Below are 20,389 nucleotides of genomic sequence, written 5' to 3'. Positions count from 1 at the left end.
TATTGTTTGAGATTGAGTTTCCTAGTTGGTGTTTTCCATCAATCTATATAAAAAACATAATTTGATTGACACATAATAGAAGATTCAAAGCAGCGCAGGAGCAAAAGGGGTGGTTTTTCTCCCAAAATGGTTTCCACAATATTTCTTTTTGTCTCCCTGTGATGATGTTGTGTGTGTGTTTTTGATGGTTTTCTATATGTTTTACATGCACAAGTTATCTATGATTATGATACCTGTTTATGCATAGATCCTCTCACATGTTGAGTTGCTAATGAATGGTTGATTCAAAATTTGAAAAGAAAAATTAAAAATTATATACGTGCCACCACTACTAATTCACCCCTTCTTAGTAGTGATCGAGTTTCCAACTAGCAATACCAACATAAGCCAATATTTTCCTAAAATGTAACATAAGCCACTATTACGCTAAAATGTAACAAATCTCATAGGTGCTATATCAAGGATATATAGATCTTTTATAAAATGCATGTGCTTTGATATATGGCTCTTTTATAGAGCACAAGTGGGATAAGATATTTCATCAATCTCGTAGGTGCTATATCAAGGATATATGGATCTTTTATAGAACGCATGTGCCTTGATATATGGTTCTTCTATAGAACACATGTGGGATAAGATATTTCATCAATATCGTAGGTGATATATCAAGGATATATGGATCTTTTATAGAACGCATGTGCCTTGATATATGGCTCTTTTATAGAACACATGTGGGATAAGATATTTCATAATATGGCAGATAGGCCTTCCTATGCATCAACAATCGTCAACACTCTTACCCTGCTCTGTTGGATCAGGTGAGACACTTTCAACCATTGATTTGAAGTGTGACTGCTTTTTCCAAATATTGGTTGAGTTGCTTTACTACTTTTTCCCATTTTTTTATGTCACTCTTGGATATATTTTTACTACTTTTTCCTTGCCACTTGTTGTTGCTGTTCTTTTTCCCTAGCTTTTGGCAAGAACTATTCTTCTTCCTTGGCCTTTTGCAAGCACTGATTAGTATTAAGCATCTCATAGAGCATGTTCTCACTTTCATCTCATCATTTTCTTCAATACTCTGCATTGCATTGGCTTGCCTTATTTTTTGTTCAAGTTTATTTTCTTTGTTGCATGGCCATGCATTTTGGATTTTATAGTGTTTTATTTTTGTTGTGTTTTTCTTTGTTTTGAATTTAATTTATGACTCATGTGCATGATCCCCAAACATAAGTAGTGCACAGAGGTCAAAAATCTAAAATGATTACCTTGGTTCATTGATGAGCTACTTTGGTTCTCCAGGTCCAAAGCTCTTCCATTTGTATCCCTGTCCACATCTGGCACCTGGTAATTTGTTTGATCTTCTAACACCCTGTTTTCTTCATTACGACTTCCAGCAATGTCCTTTTCCTCACCAATGTGAGCTGGATTTTGTTGCAACTGTGAGATTGGATTCTCTCCACTCATTGAATCCTGTGAAAAGGCACTGTAGCTCAAAGAAAAGAGAGCCAGTAACACAAGAAAGCACACAACAGAAATGCACAGCAATCTAAGTGTAGTAATTCTAGGCTTCTTCTCCAAAAAGTGACTATCAAAGTCCTCTCCATATTCAAACACAACCTTAGAAACGTGGCGCCTGGACCTAGTCATATCCATAACTACTTTAATTACAATTTAGTTTTGCTCACATAATAATTCATTGCGATTCGCAGCTCTGGAGCTTGAATAGTTATTTGATCTTTATCCAATTTTGCTCAAATTTCACATGGAGAGGCTTGCTTCTGTGGAGGACTTGAATATTTACGATGTTATCTAAAAAGCAATATGTGTTGGAGCTTGTTTTCCCAAAAAATGGCAGCAACGGTCGATTTCTACAATCATATTCATGACACATGGACTGTGCAGGATTCCGCGATTTGGCTCTGGAGGAGCCTAAGCATTCGATTTTCATGACTTTTTTCTGGACAAGCCTAGATTTTCGACTATTAAGTCTAAATATTTTAACCATTTTGAGTTTCAAGAAAAGTGTCCAACGGTTTACCGTGTAGTCATGAATCGTATCGCAGAGAGAGTTATGAGATGAGATATGGGGCTCCTTATGACATGCCTTTAATTATGAGTACCATATTTATGAATTCGGGAGCAGTGTATTTAAATGTAAAGAAATAATCATTCCAGTTGAATTTAATTCGAATTTCTATTTTTATAAATGTTTTGGAATATTTGGGAATGAGATGGACCCATAGGAATGAAGTTAGATTAGTTTGGTGATTAATAAGGTTATTTTATTTGTTATTAATCAATTTTTTTAGAAAAATTAATAAAGTTTGTTTGTTTGTTTTTTTTTTTTTAATAGAGGAATCGATAACGGCGGTGGTATCGTACTTGCGTTACATGGGGTCGAATCCCATCGGCTACCTCTATAACCTCTAGGAGGGCCGTTACAGCCCGTTTGCACGTCCCCCAGGTAATCTTGGGGTTTGAACTCGTGACTTGCATAGCTGCACGAACGACTTAGCTAATCGTTCGCTTGCCATTAGACCATACGGTTATTTTATTTGTTATTAATCACTTTATTTTAGATGATTTTATTTGTTATTAATCACCTTAACTCTTCTAGAAAAATTTAACAATTCCAATTCAATAATCTTATCGGCCTCTCTTTGTACCTTTTGGAACAATTGCTAGTATATAAATGTAACAAATCTCGTAGGTGCTATATCAAGGATATATAGATCTTTTATAGAATGCATGTGGTTTGATATATGGCTCTTTTATAAAACATGGCTCTTTTATAATCTTATCGACCTCTCTTTGTACCTTTTGGAACAATTGCTAGTATACTAGCAATTGTCCCAAAAGGTACAAAGAGAGGCCGATAGGATTATTAAATTAGAATTGTTGAATTTCTCTAGAAGAGATGTTGGTTCAAACCTAACAGATGAGCAAGTTGAGCTGGCTAAAGGCCTTCTAATTGTTTTTTATTATTGTAAAATTATATTGATAATTCATTGGTTTTACATTCAAAAGCTTGAAGGAATTTGAAGAGCAAGTATAAATTGCTTTGTGGGATTTGATCCCAAAATCCTTGATTTGTAGATATATACTCAATGAAATGTTAATTGGTTGAAACCTTGCACAAATTTTTGATATAAGAAAATAAGCCGAAAAGGTTGAAAGGCTTAATTGGTTTGCGGAAAACCTTGTTTTCTTGGACTGGATCATTGTGCAATTACTTTTCTTTAGATGTTTTGTTTATATCTATATTACACGAAACACATTGAATGTCTTATTTCATTTTAGAGTAAGTTAATTACCCAAAATTAAGAAACCTCTATAGGTGGCCAAGCATCTACGAAGCTTTCTAGTGACCAAGGCAATAACCACCATGACTATCCCCTACCATTTGACAATGCTTCTTTACCCAACCAGATTGAATACTTAGGGAGCAAAATCCAAATACTCTACCAAGAAGAAAGAAAGTTGTCCACACAAATTTTCATATTTAATTTATGGAAACTTATGATTCACTATGTTAATAAATCCAAAACATTCTTAATGTAAATACACGTTTAGGTGAAAAGGATAAAAAAATAACATTGTAACATATTATAAGCTCATAGATATATCAAAGTTAGAGATATGTATAGAGTACATTACAACATCATCATTGAAACCAAAAATACTCTTCTCATGATTTTTCTCACGAATCACGAGCACCTCAAATGTGTCAGCCCTGTAGTCGATCTTTGATCGAATCTCGAAACGTTTTTAAGCCTCGACGCCCCCCTCCTGCAGGTTGCAGCTTCTTCAAATCCATTGACAATGAACGGGACTGCAATACAACATCACCGTTGAAACCAAAAATACTCTTCTCATGATTTTGCTCACGAATCACGAGCACCTTGAATGTGTCAGCCCTGTAGTTAATCTCTGATCGAATCCTGAAAAGTTTTGAAGCCTCGACACCCCCCTCTTGCAGGTTGCAGCTTCTTCAAATCAATTGACAATGAACGAGACTGCAATACAACATCACCGTTGAAACCAAAAATACTCTTTTCATGATTTTTCTCACGAATCACGAGCACCTTGAATGTGTCAGCCCTGTAGTCGATCTCTGATCCAATCCCGAAAAGTTTTGAAGCCTCGATGTCCCCCCTGCGGGTTGCAGCGTCTTCAAATCCACTGACAATGAACGGAACTGCAATGCAATGTAATGAATAATAAGAATCGAGTTAAAAAATAAATATTTATATATATAATATTACAAGACCATCCATGGTGAAAAGATACGCATGTATTTTTTATTTTATTTTAAAGTAAGTATGAGCAGTTGAAGCTTCTCGTCATTCTTCAATAGCCACTTGATTAGTCAAATTAGTAATTCCTTTTCTCCATTATTTTCACAAAGCACGAGCGTTGAGTATTCCGTATTCACAATATACTCTTCTCCAATTAAGTTATTTGTATGACACATATTTTATAGTTTTGGGTAAGTTTATTTTTTATTTTTTTCAAAATTTTAATTTTTGTTGTTTAAAATATATATAAAAAGAGTTTAACACAAAGTAAAATAGGAAAAATATTTTAATTTAGAAATTAAATATAAATCAAAATGAACATAAACTGATAGTAAATATCTATATCATAACCTAGAGGAGCTGCCTAAAGTATAAAACCTAAAGTATAAATCCGAAATTTAATAGCTATTGGAAAGACACAACAAATCTAATTATATAAAACGCTCTCCCCTAATCCTGTTACTGTTTTTGATATTGAGATTTATTTGAGGAGCCAGGACGGTTGACTTGTTCCGTAGATTCAGTCAACAGCAATTGAGGGGAACCTCAACTCGCCTGGACTCCATGCGTATAGCCATAACCAGCTGGATAACCCACAAATTCTGGAATTAGAAAGATTAGAAAGTCAACTGGCCTTTTCAGTACAAGGTGATCCCTATATTCCCAGGGACTAATAAGAAAACAGCTCTATGAAGAGGCTAAGGCCGGGCTAAAATCCGACGAGCACCTACAGATTTGTAGGTCATTTTCTCTTACTCAAATCAAATCAAACGTAAAACTTAAAATAAAATAATACCGACTGCAATTAACCAGTCGCAGTCACAAGAATTTCTCACAGCATAACGGACGTCTGTTTTTTCATAACCCAGCAGAATTAATCCAAAACCCTAAAATTTGGAACACTACGAGAAGAATAGAAGGCAAAAACTATAACCAAATTATAATAATAAATATCAAGTAGTGGAATGAATGATTCTGAAAGACTAGTAACCTATGTTGTACTCACACTTCAATCGCATTTCCATCAGCTTCAGTGGCAGCCACTGCGCTAAAGAGAGCGAGGTTATTAGCTAGCGATAAATACATGCACGTTCTACACGCGGTCCGTGACCTGGAGCTTAACCTGCCCATCCACACCCTTAAAGCCGCTGCAGCAGGAGTCCTCGTTGGTGAAAGCTTGGTTCATCCCACTCAACACGTCGTCCATCTCAGCGTCGAAGGTGTTCCACCTCAGGTGCTTTAGAGCCGCCAGAGATTCGCGAAGCTCGTCTTTGATGTCATTGAAATTCTGAATACAATTCTCGAGCGCTGCTTTTTCTGGTTCACTCAAGTTAGGGCTTCTGCCTTTCTGGCTAGAGATCCAGATGGTAGCATTAAGGACATGACCAATATTCACATTCGCGGTCGCCTCCGCCATGTCCGTCAATGTGGGCTTCAGAGAACCCGGGAAGGAAGAAAGCGATGAGACGTAGAGCGCGGGATACTGAGTCAGATCGCACGAGGTTTTGATAAATTGGGCGGTTTTGGTGTCTCTCTGTGGGGGATTCAGGGCCTTCGTTGCTACTGAAACCAGACTCGCGGAAATCCGGATACCAAAAAAAATTATAGCCAATGAACCCATGGCAATTCTGCTGAAGAACAGGGTAACAAGGTAAGAATTAGATGGGCAAGTAACCAATTGTGAATGTAGCGACCGTATAGAATTGCAAGGCTCTAGCAGTTATTCATGCCTTTTGCTTTGCAATAAATAGAGGAGCCGGACTCTTTTCGAAATTGTTAATCAACTATGGGCCAATTTGTTCATGTTTTTGTTTTCCCGAATCTGCTTCCAGCTCCTTAAATCGGGGGACTCTCCATGTTCTCGGTATTTAACGAACCTAACAGAATCGGCAAAATCCATGTTGTCTAACTGACTGACAATGTCCGAGCACTGTGCCTAAACTCCACGAACTCTCCTTGAAGCTCGGCGCATAGAAACTGAGAAAATCAAAAGAACGACGAAAATCCTTTTAAAAGAAAGCCTATCGGCCTAATAAAGGTAACAAATCTGGTAGGTGCTATATCAAGGATATATAAATTTTTTATAGAACACATGTGGTTTGATATATGGGATAAGATATTTCATCAATCTCACAGGTGCTATAGCAAGGATATATGGATCTTTTATAGAACGCATGTGCCTTGATATATGGCTCTTTTATAGAACACATGTGGGATAAGATATTTCATAATATAAAAGTTATATGGCTCTTTTATAGAAGACATGTGGGATAAGATATTTCATTAATCGTGCTATATGAATGATACGGCGAAAGTGCTTTTAAAAGGAAGGCTTATCGGCCTAATAAATGAATGATACGGCGAAAGTCCTTTTAAAAGGAAGGCTTATCGGCCTAATAAAAGTAACAAATCTCGTAGGTGCTATATCAAGGATATATGGATCTTTTATAGAACGCATGTGCTTTGATATATGGCTCTTTTATAGAACACATGTGGGATAAGATATTTCATAATATAAAAGTTATATCGCTCTTTTATAGAAGACATGTGGGATAAGATATTTCATTAATCGTGCTATATGAAGGATACGACGAAAGTCCTTATAGAAGACATGTGGGATAAGATATTTCATTAATCGTGCTATATGAAGGATATGATGAAAGTCCTTTTAAAAGGAAGGATACGACGAAAGTCCTTTTAAAAGGAAGGCCTATCGGCCGAATAAAAGTAACAAATCTCGTAGGTGCTATATCAAGGATATATAAAATATCAATCTCGTAGGTGTTATATCAAGGATATATAAAATATCAATCTCGTAGGTGCTATATCAAGGATATGAAGGATACGACGAAAGTCCTTTTAAAAGGAAGGCCTATCGGCCTAATAAAAGTAACAAATCTCGTAGGTGCTATATCAAGGATATATAAAATATCAATCTCGTAGGTGCTATATCAAGGATATATAAAATATCAATCTCGTAGGTGCTATATCAAGGATATATGGATCTTAAAGGAAGGCCTATCGGCCGAATAGAAGTAACAAATCTCGTAGGTGCTATATCAAGGATATATAAAATATCAATCTCGTAGGTGTTATATCAAGGATATATAAAATATCAATCTCGTAGGTGCTATATCAAGGTTATGAAGGATACGACGAAAGTCCTTTTAAAAGGAAGGCCTATCGGCCTAATAAAAGTAACAAATCTCGTAGGTGCTATATCAAGGATATATAAAATATCAATCTCGTAGGTGCTATATCAAGGATATATAAAATATCAATCTCGTAGGTGCTATATCAAGGATATATGGATCTTTTATAGAACGCATGTGCCTTGGTACATCAAGGATATATGGATCTTTTATAGAACGCATGTGCCTTGATACATCATTGCATTAGTCGAACTATCATCTATTGTGATAACGCCAACAAGGCCCACCACCAGTACTGGCCTCGTATCATCGAATTACATTGGAAGCGACAGCTTGATATATACCAGTTATTGTATTAAATTACCGCCAATGTGGGATATATGTGTTGACAAGTAAAAAATAAATGTTTTTTTTACAGATTTTGCACAGAGGTTGCCTGAAGTTGAGAATAGACAGAGAATGGTGTTACATATTTTGAAGGTAGACATAATCTAAATGATGAAGAATGAAGCCGTATATGCCATATTTTGTTCATATTGTAATTCAAATAGATGTATTTATTATAATTTAAGCATTTTTTTTTTATGACAGATGATAACTATTTTCTAGTCAAGAAATTGTTTAATCTTTTAGAATGTCGGATCAGAGAAACATCCTTTGTCCAGTAGAATTTCTGCATTCTGACAAGATTTAATTTCTTTGTCATCATGGTTCTAGTTCATTCGCTAAGTCATTTTCGGAAATGCACATGGACATGGAATATCATCATCTACTAGTGTTAAATTCATTGGAGGGTACGAGAAGTTTGGCAGATGCTGCAAGGGTTTTCTAGTGCTTGATTTTATTGGGACACAAATGAATAGATATTTCATGTCAATGAGAGGGGGCATGTTTCTCACTTATCTTAGCTAGGTCCCAATTGCATTCTTCATCATGCGTGATTGCAACATGCGTACAACATATAAAAGATTTCATGGAGTGGGTTGAAACAATTTCAAGTAGTGGCATTTTAAAATCACACACTAAAGCTCTTTCAACACTGTAAGAATTGTAATAAGAATAATTGTTATGTTCCTAAGCTAGTAAATTGTTTCTCATGAGGAAGAAGATCTCGCTTGCGTTGGATTCACAATTCAAACGAAGATGACTCAAGAGATAGTAGAAAAGCTCGTGGGAAAACAATCAAATTCCAAACCCATAAGAAGCAACTTATTAAAGGGGTTATCGAATCTTTATCACCATGCTTGGAAAAAATAATATTTTGAACAATCACCGATTTCAACTCTTATCATTTGAGCTACTAGTTAAATTCGAAAATTGCATCTAAGATGTATTACATATTCATTTCGATAACTGCGAAAGAAACCAGGAGATAGCACAAGAGTGCATGTTCTTGTTGTTAACCTCGTCGAATTATGAATAAAAGCAATTATTTATGTGTGAAAATTTTATATTTGTTAGTACGTCAGAGGTGTTGTACAGACATTCAGTGCCGAACCATTGTGGAATTATTGCGCGGATTTGTGTATGAAACGACGCCTGGTCAAAATTTTTGTGAAAGCCTCGAGCTATGCCATGTTTAATGAATCAAAGAAATAGTTGGACAACTATTGTTATCAATCACAAATGTATTTGATGAAGCCAACAAGAAAAAAATTTAATTTTGTATTTTATAAATATACGACATCAGGCAGATTTATAATTCTTGAGGAGGGAAAGTCAATGATAATTGAAGAAACTCATGCAGATGTAAGACTTTGCACACTATCTAGAAATATTCCTAGCACCACTTACACGAAATATTTGAAGGGCCGAGACTATGCGACCAATACTCCAATAAATATTATTTCTGAGAGGATGAATAATGGATATATTATGAGTAATTTGATGCAGGGATCCCCACTACATATAAATTTATAATTAATTTGAACAAAGTACCACTGGGAAAAATGCTTATGTATCACATTATTTAAGTTTTAAAAAGTTTTAATTAAGTCAGAGACAATTTCCAAACGAACAGAACAAATCCAACCACCATATTTTCATCTGATGGTAAATCAAGGTGGATCGAGACCATAAATCAACGTGACGGGATCTATAAGAAGAAAGAAACAATATTTGAATGAGATTTCTTCCTTTGCACACCCAGATGTTTTCCATGTCTGAGTGAGGGCAACCAATAGTAAAGTTCTCTTTATTTTATTCCTAGATTCCTTCTTTCTCCAACTAACTTCTGCTTATGTGATGTCAATGTCGGTTTGCAGGATGCCTCTTTCACGTGTCTCCAAGAATGTGACTGCATAGCTCCACTGCTTTATATGTAGGAAAATGTTAATAACTGTCATTGCATTTCTTTTACAATTTTAACATTTAAGTTGATACTCACCTTGTGATTGTTCTGCAGAATTTGATAGTTGATACTCACCTTGTGATTGTTCTGCAGGATTTGATCTTCTTGGTCATTGTTGACCGATTTAAAAAAACTGTGCATCATCTTCCATTTTATCACATATTCCACCCCTTAGAAGTGTACCTGGATGAAAGAATGCAATAAAATAAATAATTTTCCTTCTTGATCAAATCTCTTTTCGACGGTGTTTGGAATTTGGGCTTACATTTTTTTTTTTTGGGGTTAATTTTCAAACTCTACTTTTGTTGTCCTCTGTATAAATGTTTTAATTTATTTTTTACAGTCTTAAAATTTTGTAATTTTTTTGCTTTATTTTCTTTTATGTTATGTAAATTCTTCTCTTTTTACCATGTTTTATTGTTTCTTACATTAATCCTAATTTATATAGATAATGTGTTTACTAATGCTTTAATTTTTAGTTTATTTAAAATTTACTGTAGTTAGTGGTTTTTCATTAATATTGTTTCACTTATTTTCTTTATGTTTGATTTTAATAATTTACTTTAATAAAATATTGTTGGACATTGTATAATCCCCGTGTATTTTGTGACATGGACCAACCGCATATTGTTTCACTTATTTTCTTTATGTTTGATTTCAATAATTTATTTTAATAAGATATTGTTAGACATTGTATAAACCAATGCTCCCCATGTATTCTGCGACATGGACTAACCTCCTCTCATGGATCCTTATCTCTAGAGATGTGATTATTGACTAACACCCACGGGTTTGGTCTAAGGACAATTATGATTCCCAATGAATGGTATCAGAGCATAGGTCACGAGTTCGATACGACTGGGGGGATATTGTTGAACATACAATCATGATTTCCAACAGACACATGTTATTTTAACATTTTATTGATGCGAAAAGACAAATCTTATTCATTAATAAGTCTAGTTAGATTTTTTACATAATTAATTAAGGTTTCTTTTTCATAAAATAAATACATATACAAGAATTTAACTATATGATTAGAGAGTTAATTTCACAAGTTGTTCATGTGGCTTAATAGTGAAGTCATTATTCATGTGACTTGGAGGTCACAATTTCAAACCCTAATAAGTTCATTTTGTTTAACTAAAATTATATAATAACACGGGTCAACTAATGCTCTTTTACAATATTAAATGTTGTATAATGAGATTTTATTCATTATGAATTAATAATGCATATTGTATGAATGATTACAATTTTTGTATCATAATATAAGTATATCATACAAGAATTAAAGCATCACTAATGATAAACATTAAATGTGCAATATTCCTTCACCTATTCACTTCTTCATTTATTAATTTAATGTTTTACAGTAACATGAGGGCTATCGTTTATTTGATTGTTCATACCTAAAGGGAACTCTAGTCAGTTTATTTTATTTAATTTATGAGTTACACGCAGCTGAGGCCCTACAATAATCTAAGGTCCAAACCTTAGAGAGCTGTTTGGTTTGATTCTTTTTGTATATGATTTTGTGTTTAGCGTTAGGGAAACAAGGTTTTGTTTTCCTCTCTTTGATCGTCAAGGTTGTTAGCTACAGGATTTTTCATCATCAACTACAACTCCTTGACTCACGAGTGGATTAAGTTGTGCCATTATTAGTGTGGACTCAACTCCAACTTGAGAAAATTTAAACTGTGGGATAGTGTTCCCGTTACTTCTCATCAGCTGTTGAGAAGTCTGATATGTTGAGGTGGATGTAGTTTTAGAGCGACAATTTCATTCCAAAACATCAACATATTTCTGGCGAGCATACTGGGAATTGATCACAGGGGCTTCACTCAATCAGTCTCTAACATATCACGTGCATTTGTGGCATGCAAAAAAATACCCCTAATTTGACTACATATTGGAAAATACCTCTAAAAATCAAATTATTTAACCCCCTACCAATATGAACCCAATACACCTTCCCAATTTAAAGAACCCCTAATTTCACTAGATATTATAGGTATCCATTTTTTCAATAACATTTTTTATACCTCTTTATATTTTTCATTAACTTTGAGCTCCATTTTTTATACTTGCCAATATAAAAACCCTTTAACCCCTATATATCCCCCAATATATTATGTCATTTTTTCCTCAATATATATCCCTCAATATGAACCCACGTGGTATGGTATTTCTCTCCCAGTGAAGCTCCCATGGGATTAATTAGGTTCGCTCTCCTTTTATTTTATCGTAAAGCATGCACAAATATTTCCAAGTCTTAGTCAAATTGTTGCATTGACATCTTTCGCCCACCTTTTCCAACCTTCTGAGTATTCCCAAGACCATATTAACAAATTCCTTAATTTTTGTTGATCAATAGGAGTATATGACCTTTATATTGCCTCTTGTTTGTTTCACTTTATGCTTTTCAGAGAGGCAGTAGATTGGAACCCTAGTCTTGTTGGCCTTACTCTTTTCAAGAAATTCATCAGTGATTTTCCTTTATTTCCACATTTTGAATACTCGTGTAGCCTCTTTGAGATTACCCATGACACTAAAGCTGATCTCACCCCTCTTCATCCCAATTATATTGTTATCTTTGATGATCTTAATGAATATAGATCTAACCTTAGTGATCAAAAATGTTTTCAAGATATGGATGAAGACACATTCCTTAATGAATCTCCTATATACGATGACGAACTTGGTCCTAAGGTTAGTTTTGACCTTCTTTATCCTAGTTGCAGTGTTATGTATGATTAGTATGATGAAGATGAGTCAAACTCTAATTCTCGGGGGTGTTTTCATTATATGAAAGATAATATGTCCTTTAATGAATCCCTCCCTAATGAAGCCCTTGCTTGTGAAGATCCGAGTCTTGATTATTAAAGCCCTTTTCATGAGATGGAGGATGATGAAGTCTTCTTTAATGAGCTTGAAGGAGAACTCTTGTCTTTAAATCTTGAAAATGGTTCCTACTTCCATGAAATAGATGACGAAATATGATTTAATGAAATTGAGAAGGAAGATTTTGTTCTTGATTTTGTAGATGCTTCTTTAGTTAAATCAGTTGAAACATGTGATGCATCCACATTCCCTTTTTTTTTTGAGGAATATATGACCAAGACTGCATTGATACTTCCCTTGAGCTCGTTGAACATGAGCCTGAGTCTTACTATTCTTCTACTATGGTTTTCACATGTAAACATATAGTTGTTGGTTGACACATTATGAATTGTAGCCAAAAATACTTCTGGCTTCTTGTTAAGCCACTATCACTGTCACTAACACTAATTGGTTGGCATGGTAGTTGTTCCTGCTAGATTTTCATCCAAAAAGTTACAAATATTTGTTATAAGGTTCAAGACACATTTTTGTATAGATAACTTCATCCTGTATGATCATTAGTCAGTCTTGAGTCCTTAAAAATGTACAAAAATAAATTCCACACAAAAAATAATAAAAAAATATAATTTCTTTCTCTTATTTTCTTTGCTTTCAACATCATGTTATGCTCTACTTTAATTTTATGTTATGTTGATTTCTTTTGACTCATAATTTTGATCTTGTTTTTGTTTAGTTTTGTTATTCTTTCATTGCACGTTTTGCCTTGTTGGTGTCACTTTTACTTTCTTTCATTTTTGTTGCAATAAATTTTACATGCAAGGAGCTATTGCTCCATGATCTTGTGCCTAAATAAGATCACTAGACAATAAAAGGAAAAAATGCTAATGGATAGATAGATCAATCCCAACCCAATGCTCACACATGCAACATACAAACAATTCTATATGCTAGAAAGAAAAATCATGCACCCGGCCTCCTCGCAAGTTGCTAAAGGGTTTTGAGTTCATTGTAGAATCCAAACACTCCACTCAAACGATCTACTTCATCTACACTTGATCTCAACACTTGCACATAACCACAAACACTCAAGGACAACAAGCGATCTTCCTCACAAGATCATTAACTCAAAACATCATAGAAATAGTAATCATTATTGTTGCAAGCATGTAAATACAAGGAAGGAACATGAATTTATATTAATCCAAAATGAAAGTACAATAAATTTAGACCTTCCAGCAATGGAGATCCTCTCCTCAAGCTTGTAGTATGGTCTCCTCTCCCAATACAATAGAGCTCTTGTGCTATAGTTTAGATACTAGATCTTTCCCCCTTTCCTCTTGGTGAGATTATATAGGCCCATTCTATCCTCTCGGAGAATGTATCTAGACACCTAGGAGCTTGAGAAGTTAGGAAACTTCTACAATAATGGACATCTAACCAAATCATACACAAGTGGATCAAGTTGATTTCCTTGGGAATGACAAACTCTAGAAACCTTTTTCACAATTATGAGTTTTTTTCTCAATTATCTTAATTTTGAAATATTTATTACCTCATAATTATAATATTTTTAGCAAATTAATTTTTGAGAAATAACCCAATCATGTAATTCCACCCTTTTATCATGGGATACATCTCACATAAGTAAAAGAAAAGGTGAAAAGGGATGCATTTTAGCCAAACAACTGAAATAAGTTGATAATGGGTTTCTTTCACTATCATTGGAGTGGAAAATAGGGTTATAATAGTGCCCCCTAATGCATGAGGTCAGAAGATGGAAAAAAGGTATTACAATAATTCTCAAATCTCAGAATGGGAGGAAGGAGCCAAGACTACAAATCTTGATCGGAGGAACTCAAATTCTAAAGTCTCATCTCTACTGATAACATCCCCGAGGAGGGAGTACCCATGTTTTGTGTCAACCAGTAAAAAGGGTATTTTTAACCTATATTTACCCTACATTAATTATCAATCCAGGTACAATTTGTTATCTTAAGAGTGTACTCAGTCTGAGGCAGTCACTTGTCAAGAGTAATGCTAGTAGTATAGTGCTTCCACAAAAGTAAATAAATGCTGAAAACAAACTCTGAATGTAATTGAAAGAGATTGAGATGCTTTGTAACTAAATCATTCATTTAAGAAAATACAAAACTCATCAGTCAAGGGTTCATTAATGATAACTCTTCCCTTTGTAAACTAATGCAAATGAAAAGCAATCAAAGAGAAGATCTCCAATTTGGGAACCCGACAACAATAGTCAATGTTCACTATAGTTGCAGATTGTTATGTTCACACCAAAGAAATTACTTGAAATGATAATTCAATTAACAGAAAAGGGAAAAACAACTAATCTATTTGAAAAGATCGAATAGCAAAGCTTTAACTTACAGAAATGAATTAAGCAGCAATCGTAATCTAAAGGAACTAAGCAGCAATCTTTAACTAGGAAATGATTTGAACAACAAACCAAAAATGGAACAACAAACTAAAGTAAGTCTTACGAAATATTAAACAACAAACTGAATCAGATATAAACACATAGCGAACTAAATCAAATGTTAATACACAGCGAATCTATAATGATGAAATCAGTAATCTGAGTTTAACGTAATAAATATTAACCACGGTTATAAAGAAACAGCAATTGCAGTTGCAATGGAACGACAATCCAAATGAACAACAATCACACTTAGAGGTAAACCGTAGCTAAATAAATAACAATACCGATCTGTAAATGAACAACAATGTTACTCTGTAAACGAATAGTAATGTTAATCTGTAAAGGAATAGCAATGTTACACAGTAATGTCAATATGTAAGGGAACAACAATGCGATACGATTTTAGAATGAACAGCATAACATTTCAGTTGTAGAAGATAACCTTACTATTCAATTACAAATTAAATATAACAGAACCAGTAAATGAAATGACAAGGAATAACAGATTACTGAATGAAGCAAGTAAAAGAAATCAAACCACACACAACTTGGAATTGGAAAATAATGGTACAGAAAGCAAGTGATCCACTAGGGCCGGGCCCTTAGCCTCCAGGGACGCACTGCTGCAGTTACTCCAGAATCAAAGACGGAACAACAACAAAGTTTATGTATTAATCATGAAAACAGAGTTACAGTAATCACTCTTTAAAGAGAGTCGATGATCAAAGTTCAGTTTGTAACAGCAAATTCTATAAAACAACAATAATCCGTCCCCTGGGCTAGCAGCGCTGTCCCTTTTTATAGCGGTCAGGCGGAAATACCAAAGATACAGATATTCTTAAGGTAGTGATCCCTCAGGATCAAAGGATCCTGAGGGATTCGCCATATCGTTATCCTTCAGTTATCTCTTCATCCTCTTGCACTGATATGGTATTTCTTCTTCCTTTTCCTGGCTCATGCGCTCTGATCTGGATTGCCTCGTCTGGATGCGGTTCCCTGTCAAAGGGACAGTAGTTGGTTTTTCCTTGTCTTTTCCTCTTAAATGGCGATCTTCCATTTTCTTCATTTTCTGCATAGAAAAAGGTAATAATTAGTCATTTTACGTTACTCACAAATCTCTTAAACTTTATCATAATCCTTCATCATATGCCCATCTCATAATGTAAAGAAGTTATGAATTAAAGGAAAAGATAACGAAATAAGTGGCAATTACATACCTTTTCTAATGCTCAACACACCCCCCTGCTTACCCTTTTTCATGCCCTCATGAAAACATTGTAATTGACATGCAAGGCAGTTAGGGAATAGGCTGGAGAAGGATTCTCAGTCAATGGTATACAACCATGATTCCTAGCTAAGATTTCAAAAATATGCCCTGTCTGACCTTCAGGAAATTCATATAAGGCTCTATACCCTGGTGCAGGATACCAAATGACTGGACTTCGGAACCTACAGCCTAACCAAGATGGGCCTTCTCTCAAGATAAGGTCACCATAGATAACCAAGCGGTCAGCAACTAGCTTAAAATTCTCATAATTGAATGGTTCTCTATTTTGGATATTCCGATTAGAAGTCTGGTATCGAAATTTGGCTGCTGCTATGGCAAGGTCTTTGATGGTTAAGAAGTATTCTACCCCTTGTCGGATGACTGTTGTGTGAATAGGTCCCAATGTCTGGATCACACCCTGAGTTCTCATTAGGCTCCTATGTTTATTCCATAATTACAATGGGTCTCTAGGTTCACCCCTTACCCACAGATCTAATCCATTCTCCTATCTTTGGAAGACATTGTAGGCTTTAAGCCACTTTATTTGATTAACACCAAAAGAAATGAGTGCCTGAAGTTTGACATCACCCACAAAAGGGCTAGGGTTCTGTTCTGTTTCTCCATCTAACACAAGATTGTGCAAATAAAATTCACATAACAATCGCTGAACTTTCACCCCGTAATGCTTACAACAATTTATGAAATCATCAATGGTTTTTATCTCTATAGGCACTCCTGCCTTGACAGCCTTAATTTTCAATTGTAAATATCTTTCCATCAAAAACAAAGCATAGTTTCTAGCGGGTGCCCTACATGCTAGAACATCAGTATACAGAGAACATAAGGTATCCATTTGATTTATAACTGTGTCTAGTCTATGGGTTACCTTTTTGACTCTTTCCTTTGCCTTTCGCCATCCATCAAAGGCCTAGCTTTCCGACACATTGATGTTCTTTAGCTACTGTTGTAACTTTTGATATTTTTCTTGAGGAACAGTTTCCTCTGTGAGTTTCTTTATCATTTGTTGGGCTTGTGCCAAATCTTTTTGCAGAGTTACTATCCTCGGGTCATTATCCATCATGACAATTTTGGGCTAGAGATCTACTTGGATCTCCTTATTGCAACATATAGTCTTTATGGTCTGAGTTTCCTTCTCATGGACTGTCCGGTTGGTCGTAATACTAGAGGATAGTACATCTGTTTGGACTTCCTTATCACAGGCTAGTGCGTTGTCCATTTGTGCTTCTGCATTTGCGACAGCCAAATGTTGTTCCTTATGATTCTAAATAACAGGTTCAACTTGAGTCCTTTTGGTCTTTTTCTTATGGGGTTTTTCCTGGGTGGTTGCACGCTTTGCCCCAGAGGTTCCTTTTGAATTCTTCCCCATTTTTAAGACTCTTATTTGGTGTCAAAGTTGCTTAATTACGTTAAGCAATCTCTGTTGTTCCTTTCAAAAAATTTTAATTTCATCTATTTTCTTAGAAGGAACAACCATTTGTTTTCTCAAGCCTAGGCTTTGTACCTCAAGCATTGTACCTTCGCCTTGGCTAATTTCCATGTTTACTTCTTGGAACACCTCCTCAGTGTTCTATTGATCAGGTTTTTCAGGGGTAGAAACCCTGATTTGTTCTGCTGTCTCCTGGGCAGCTTCTTGTACCTCTTCTTCCTTATGTAATTCTTCGGGTGTATTCTCACTAGGAACAGATTGTTCTTCTTCCTCCTCTTCAACACTCTTCTCCCCAGACACACTCTTATCATGAGCAGAGTGCTCCTGCAGCCCTTCTTCAGTATGGGGGTTGAGTGGGATGTGAGGTTGGACATACTCGCCCATATTGGCCAAAATTTGGGCCAATTCATCTTCTTGCAGAGGGTTTTGCAGTGGAATTTCACTACGTTTCTCTGTTTCCTCCCCTTCTTCCTAACCGGATTTCTCTGTCTCCTCCTTCGATTCTTCTTCATCGTTTTCCTCCAATTCTTCTTCATTCTCCCCACCTTCAAGTTGTGGGGGTTGTTCATCTTCTGAATCATGTATTTCCACAGGCTGGCTAATGTTTCCCTAGGAATTTCCCAGCATTCCTCTTCTCCTTGCCAATCTGACAGATTGTCTTCGTTTCAGTGGTCTACTCGATGTGCTAGCAATATGTTTTCGTTTTGGGGCTGGCAAAGCCAATCCCCCATCTATCGAGAAAATCAATTCTTCCCAACTACTCTGCTGTTGGGCAAGACTATAACTAACTATCAATCGAATTAACCCATGATGGCTTACCATTGACTCTACATGGCGAGATTTTCTCATGCTTCGGGAAACATCATGTAATAAAAAATTTAAAAACGCAGGCAAATTCACAACACATTTTTTCTTTAACACGGCTAAAAGTTTGAGATGGTGTGGTCTTACCATGTCTTTTATGCCATTGCAAGTGATGTAGGTTTGGATAATTCTCACCAATTCTGCCCAAGGCTCTCCCAGGGTTGCTGGCAAGACTCCTTTCCCTTTGATAGTAAGGTTCTGCCCTTCTTCCTAGAAGATGGTTATGGCATCTCACAGTCTCACCTTTTTCAAAGTCCACACAGGTCCAACGGCTAGTAGTCTTGAAACTTCAGCAATTATGTCATCTGTGACTGCTATCTGTCTCCCTCTCACCATGGAATGATTTTCCTACAAATTCTACAGAAAATTGATTGCCACCATCTCGTTAGATTGCTGTAGATGGTTAAGGTAAGCTATCCATCCTACCCTTGCTAAGATTTCTCGTGTAGCGTCAGAGACCATTAACACCTGTGGCTCACTGCAAATTGATCTTCCTCCCATCTTATTCACACTTAGCACATTGTAAAAACACAGAGACGACGATGGAATAACAGGCTGTTCAAATTTTTAGCTCACTATTAAGAAAACACAGAGAAGATGATAGAACATCAAGCTGTTCAAATGTTTAACTTATTGCTAATTTTTGTAGAGAAAAAAATGGAAATGGCATTGGAACAGCAAGCCATGCATATTAGGAAACACAATACCGTTAGGCTTACTATTCCTGAGTTTTGGTGAAGTCATAATACCTTCGAATAATGAGCTGACACGTATGCCAGTGAATTATGGAGATCACACGCACCCCCGTGAAATGTGATAGGTCGTCCTCAATCATCAAATAAAGGAGCAACATGGTAAATTGCAATCGTATAGCATTATAAAGGAACAACGTATAGATATATGACATGTTTACAAAAATGAGAGGATTATTGAAATCGAGGCATATGATGAAATCGCTAATAAATATGGAAATTCCGTGATATGATGTGAAAAATGGAGAATAGGACAGCTGACGTGAATAAAAGTTCTTATGCGGTCATTATCCACTTTAATCGTCATGATTGATTTGTGAATGATTTTCATGTATCAAAGGTTCGAACGGGTTATATAACATAATCTCATTTGAAATCACTATAAAGATATAAGAAGAAGGGTTTATAATGACTATTGGTGTATAAGAAATATGAATTCAATACCATCAACAGAGCTCTGTTGCTAACAGGTGTCCATAACCTTGACAGGGTTGCTTATTTCACCCTTGGAACCATAATCCTTTGTGTATGCGTAGGAAAGTGCTGTGCAATGTCAGAATGGAGGCCATTGTGCTGGCTTGGTAACCAGATGAATCACAATGCCATTCACCAGGAAGGAGTGAAAGGTGGGCAAGCCGGTTCGTGATGAGACCTCTTGTTCCAAGGACATTTTATTTTTCTGATGTGCCTCTTGGATCATATCCCTGGTGTGGTGGCCATCGTGGGAATGCCACTTCACTTTCTTCCTTATGATCATGGTAGGCTGGCTCTTGATGAGACCCCCTATCCTTCATCTGACAAATCATGTTAGTAGTCATATACATCTTTTCTTTTTCTTCTTTTCTTTTATATAGCACTTTTCGTATTTATATACAGAGGTTGGCTCAACACTCCTTAAGAGTAGGGATGATGGAAGAAGTCTGAACATCTCAATAGAGAAAAATGTACCCTTATTGTTATTCAATAATAATG

The 20,389-nt window shown here is 35.6% G+C and overlaps 1 protein-coding gene across 1 annotated transcript; it reads right to left on the bottom strand.

The window, feature by feature from the left end:
• Positions 1–5,394: 5,394 nt before the first annotated feature.
• On the bottom strand, positions 5,395–5,922 carry LOC149200577 (pectinesterase inhibitor 3-like). Its single transcript, XM_089400989.1, has one exon. It carries the CDS (start codon positions 5,920–5,922, stop codon positions 5,395–5,397), a length of 528 nt encoding a protein of 175 aa, XP_089257115.1.
• Positions 5,923–20,389: the final 14,467 nt, after the last annotated feature.

Source organism: Pinus tabuliformis, chromosome 2_1 (assembly GCF_031772625.1).
Source record: "Pinus tabuliformis cultivar Carrire ecotype Pingquan chromosome 2_1, CPIR1, whole genome shotgun sequence".
NCBI classification, from domain to species: Eukaryota; Viridiplantae; Streptophyta; class Pinopsida; order Pinales; family Pinaceae; genus Pinus; species Pinus tabuliformis.
The sequence above is the reverse complement of the archived record's forward strand: the minus strand, read 5'-3'. Positions and strand labels throughout refer to the sequence as shown.

Bases quoted from the DNA above. Each gene is read 5' to 3' on its own strand.
- LOC149200577 (XM_089400989.1), bottom strand. From the start codon at position 5,922: ATGGGTTCATTGGCTATAATTTTTTTTGGTATCCGGATTTCCGCGAGT.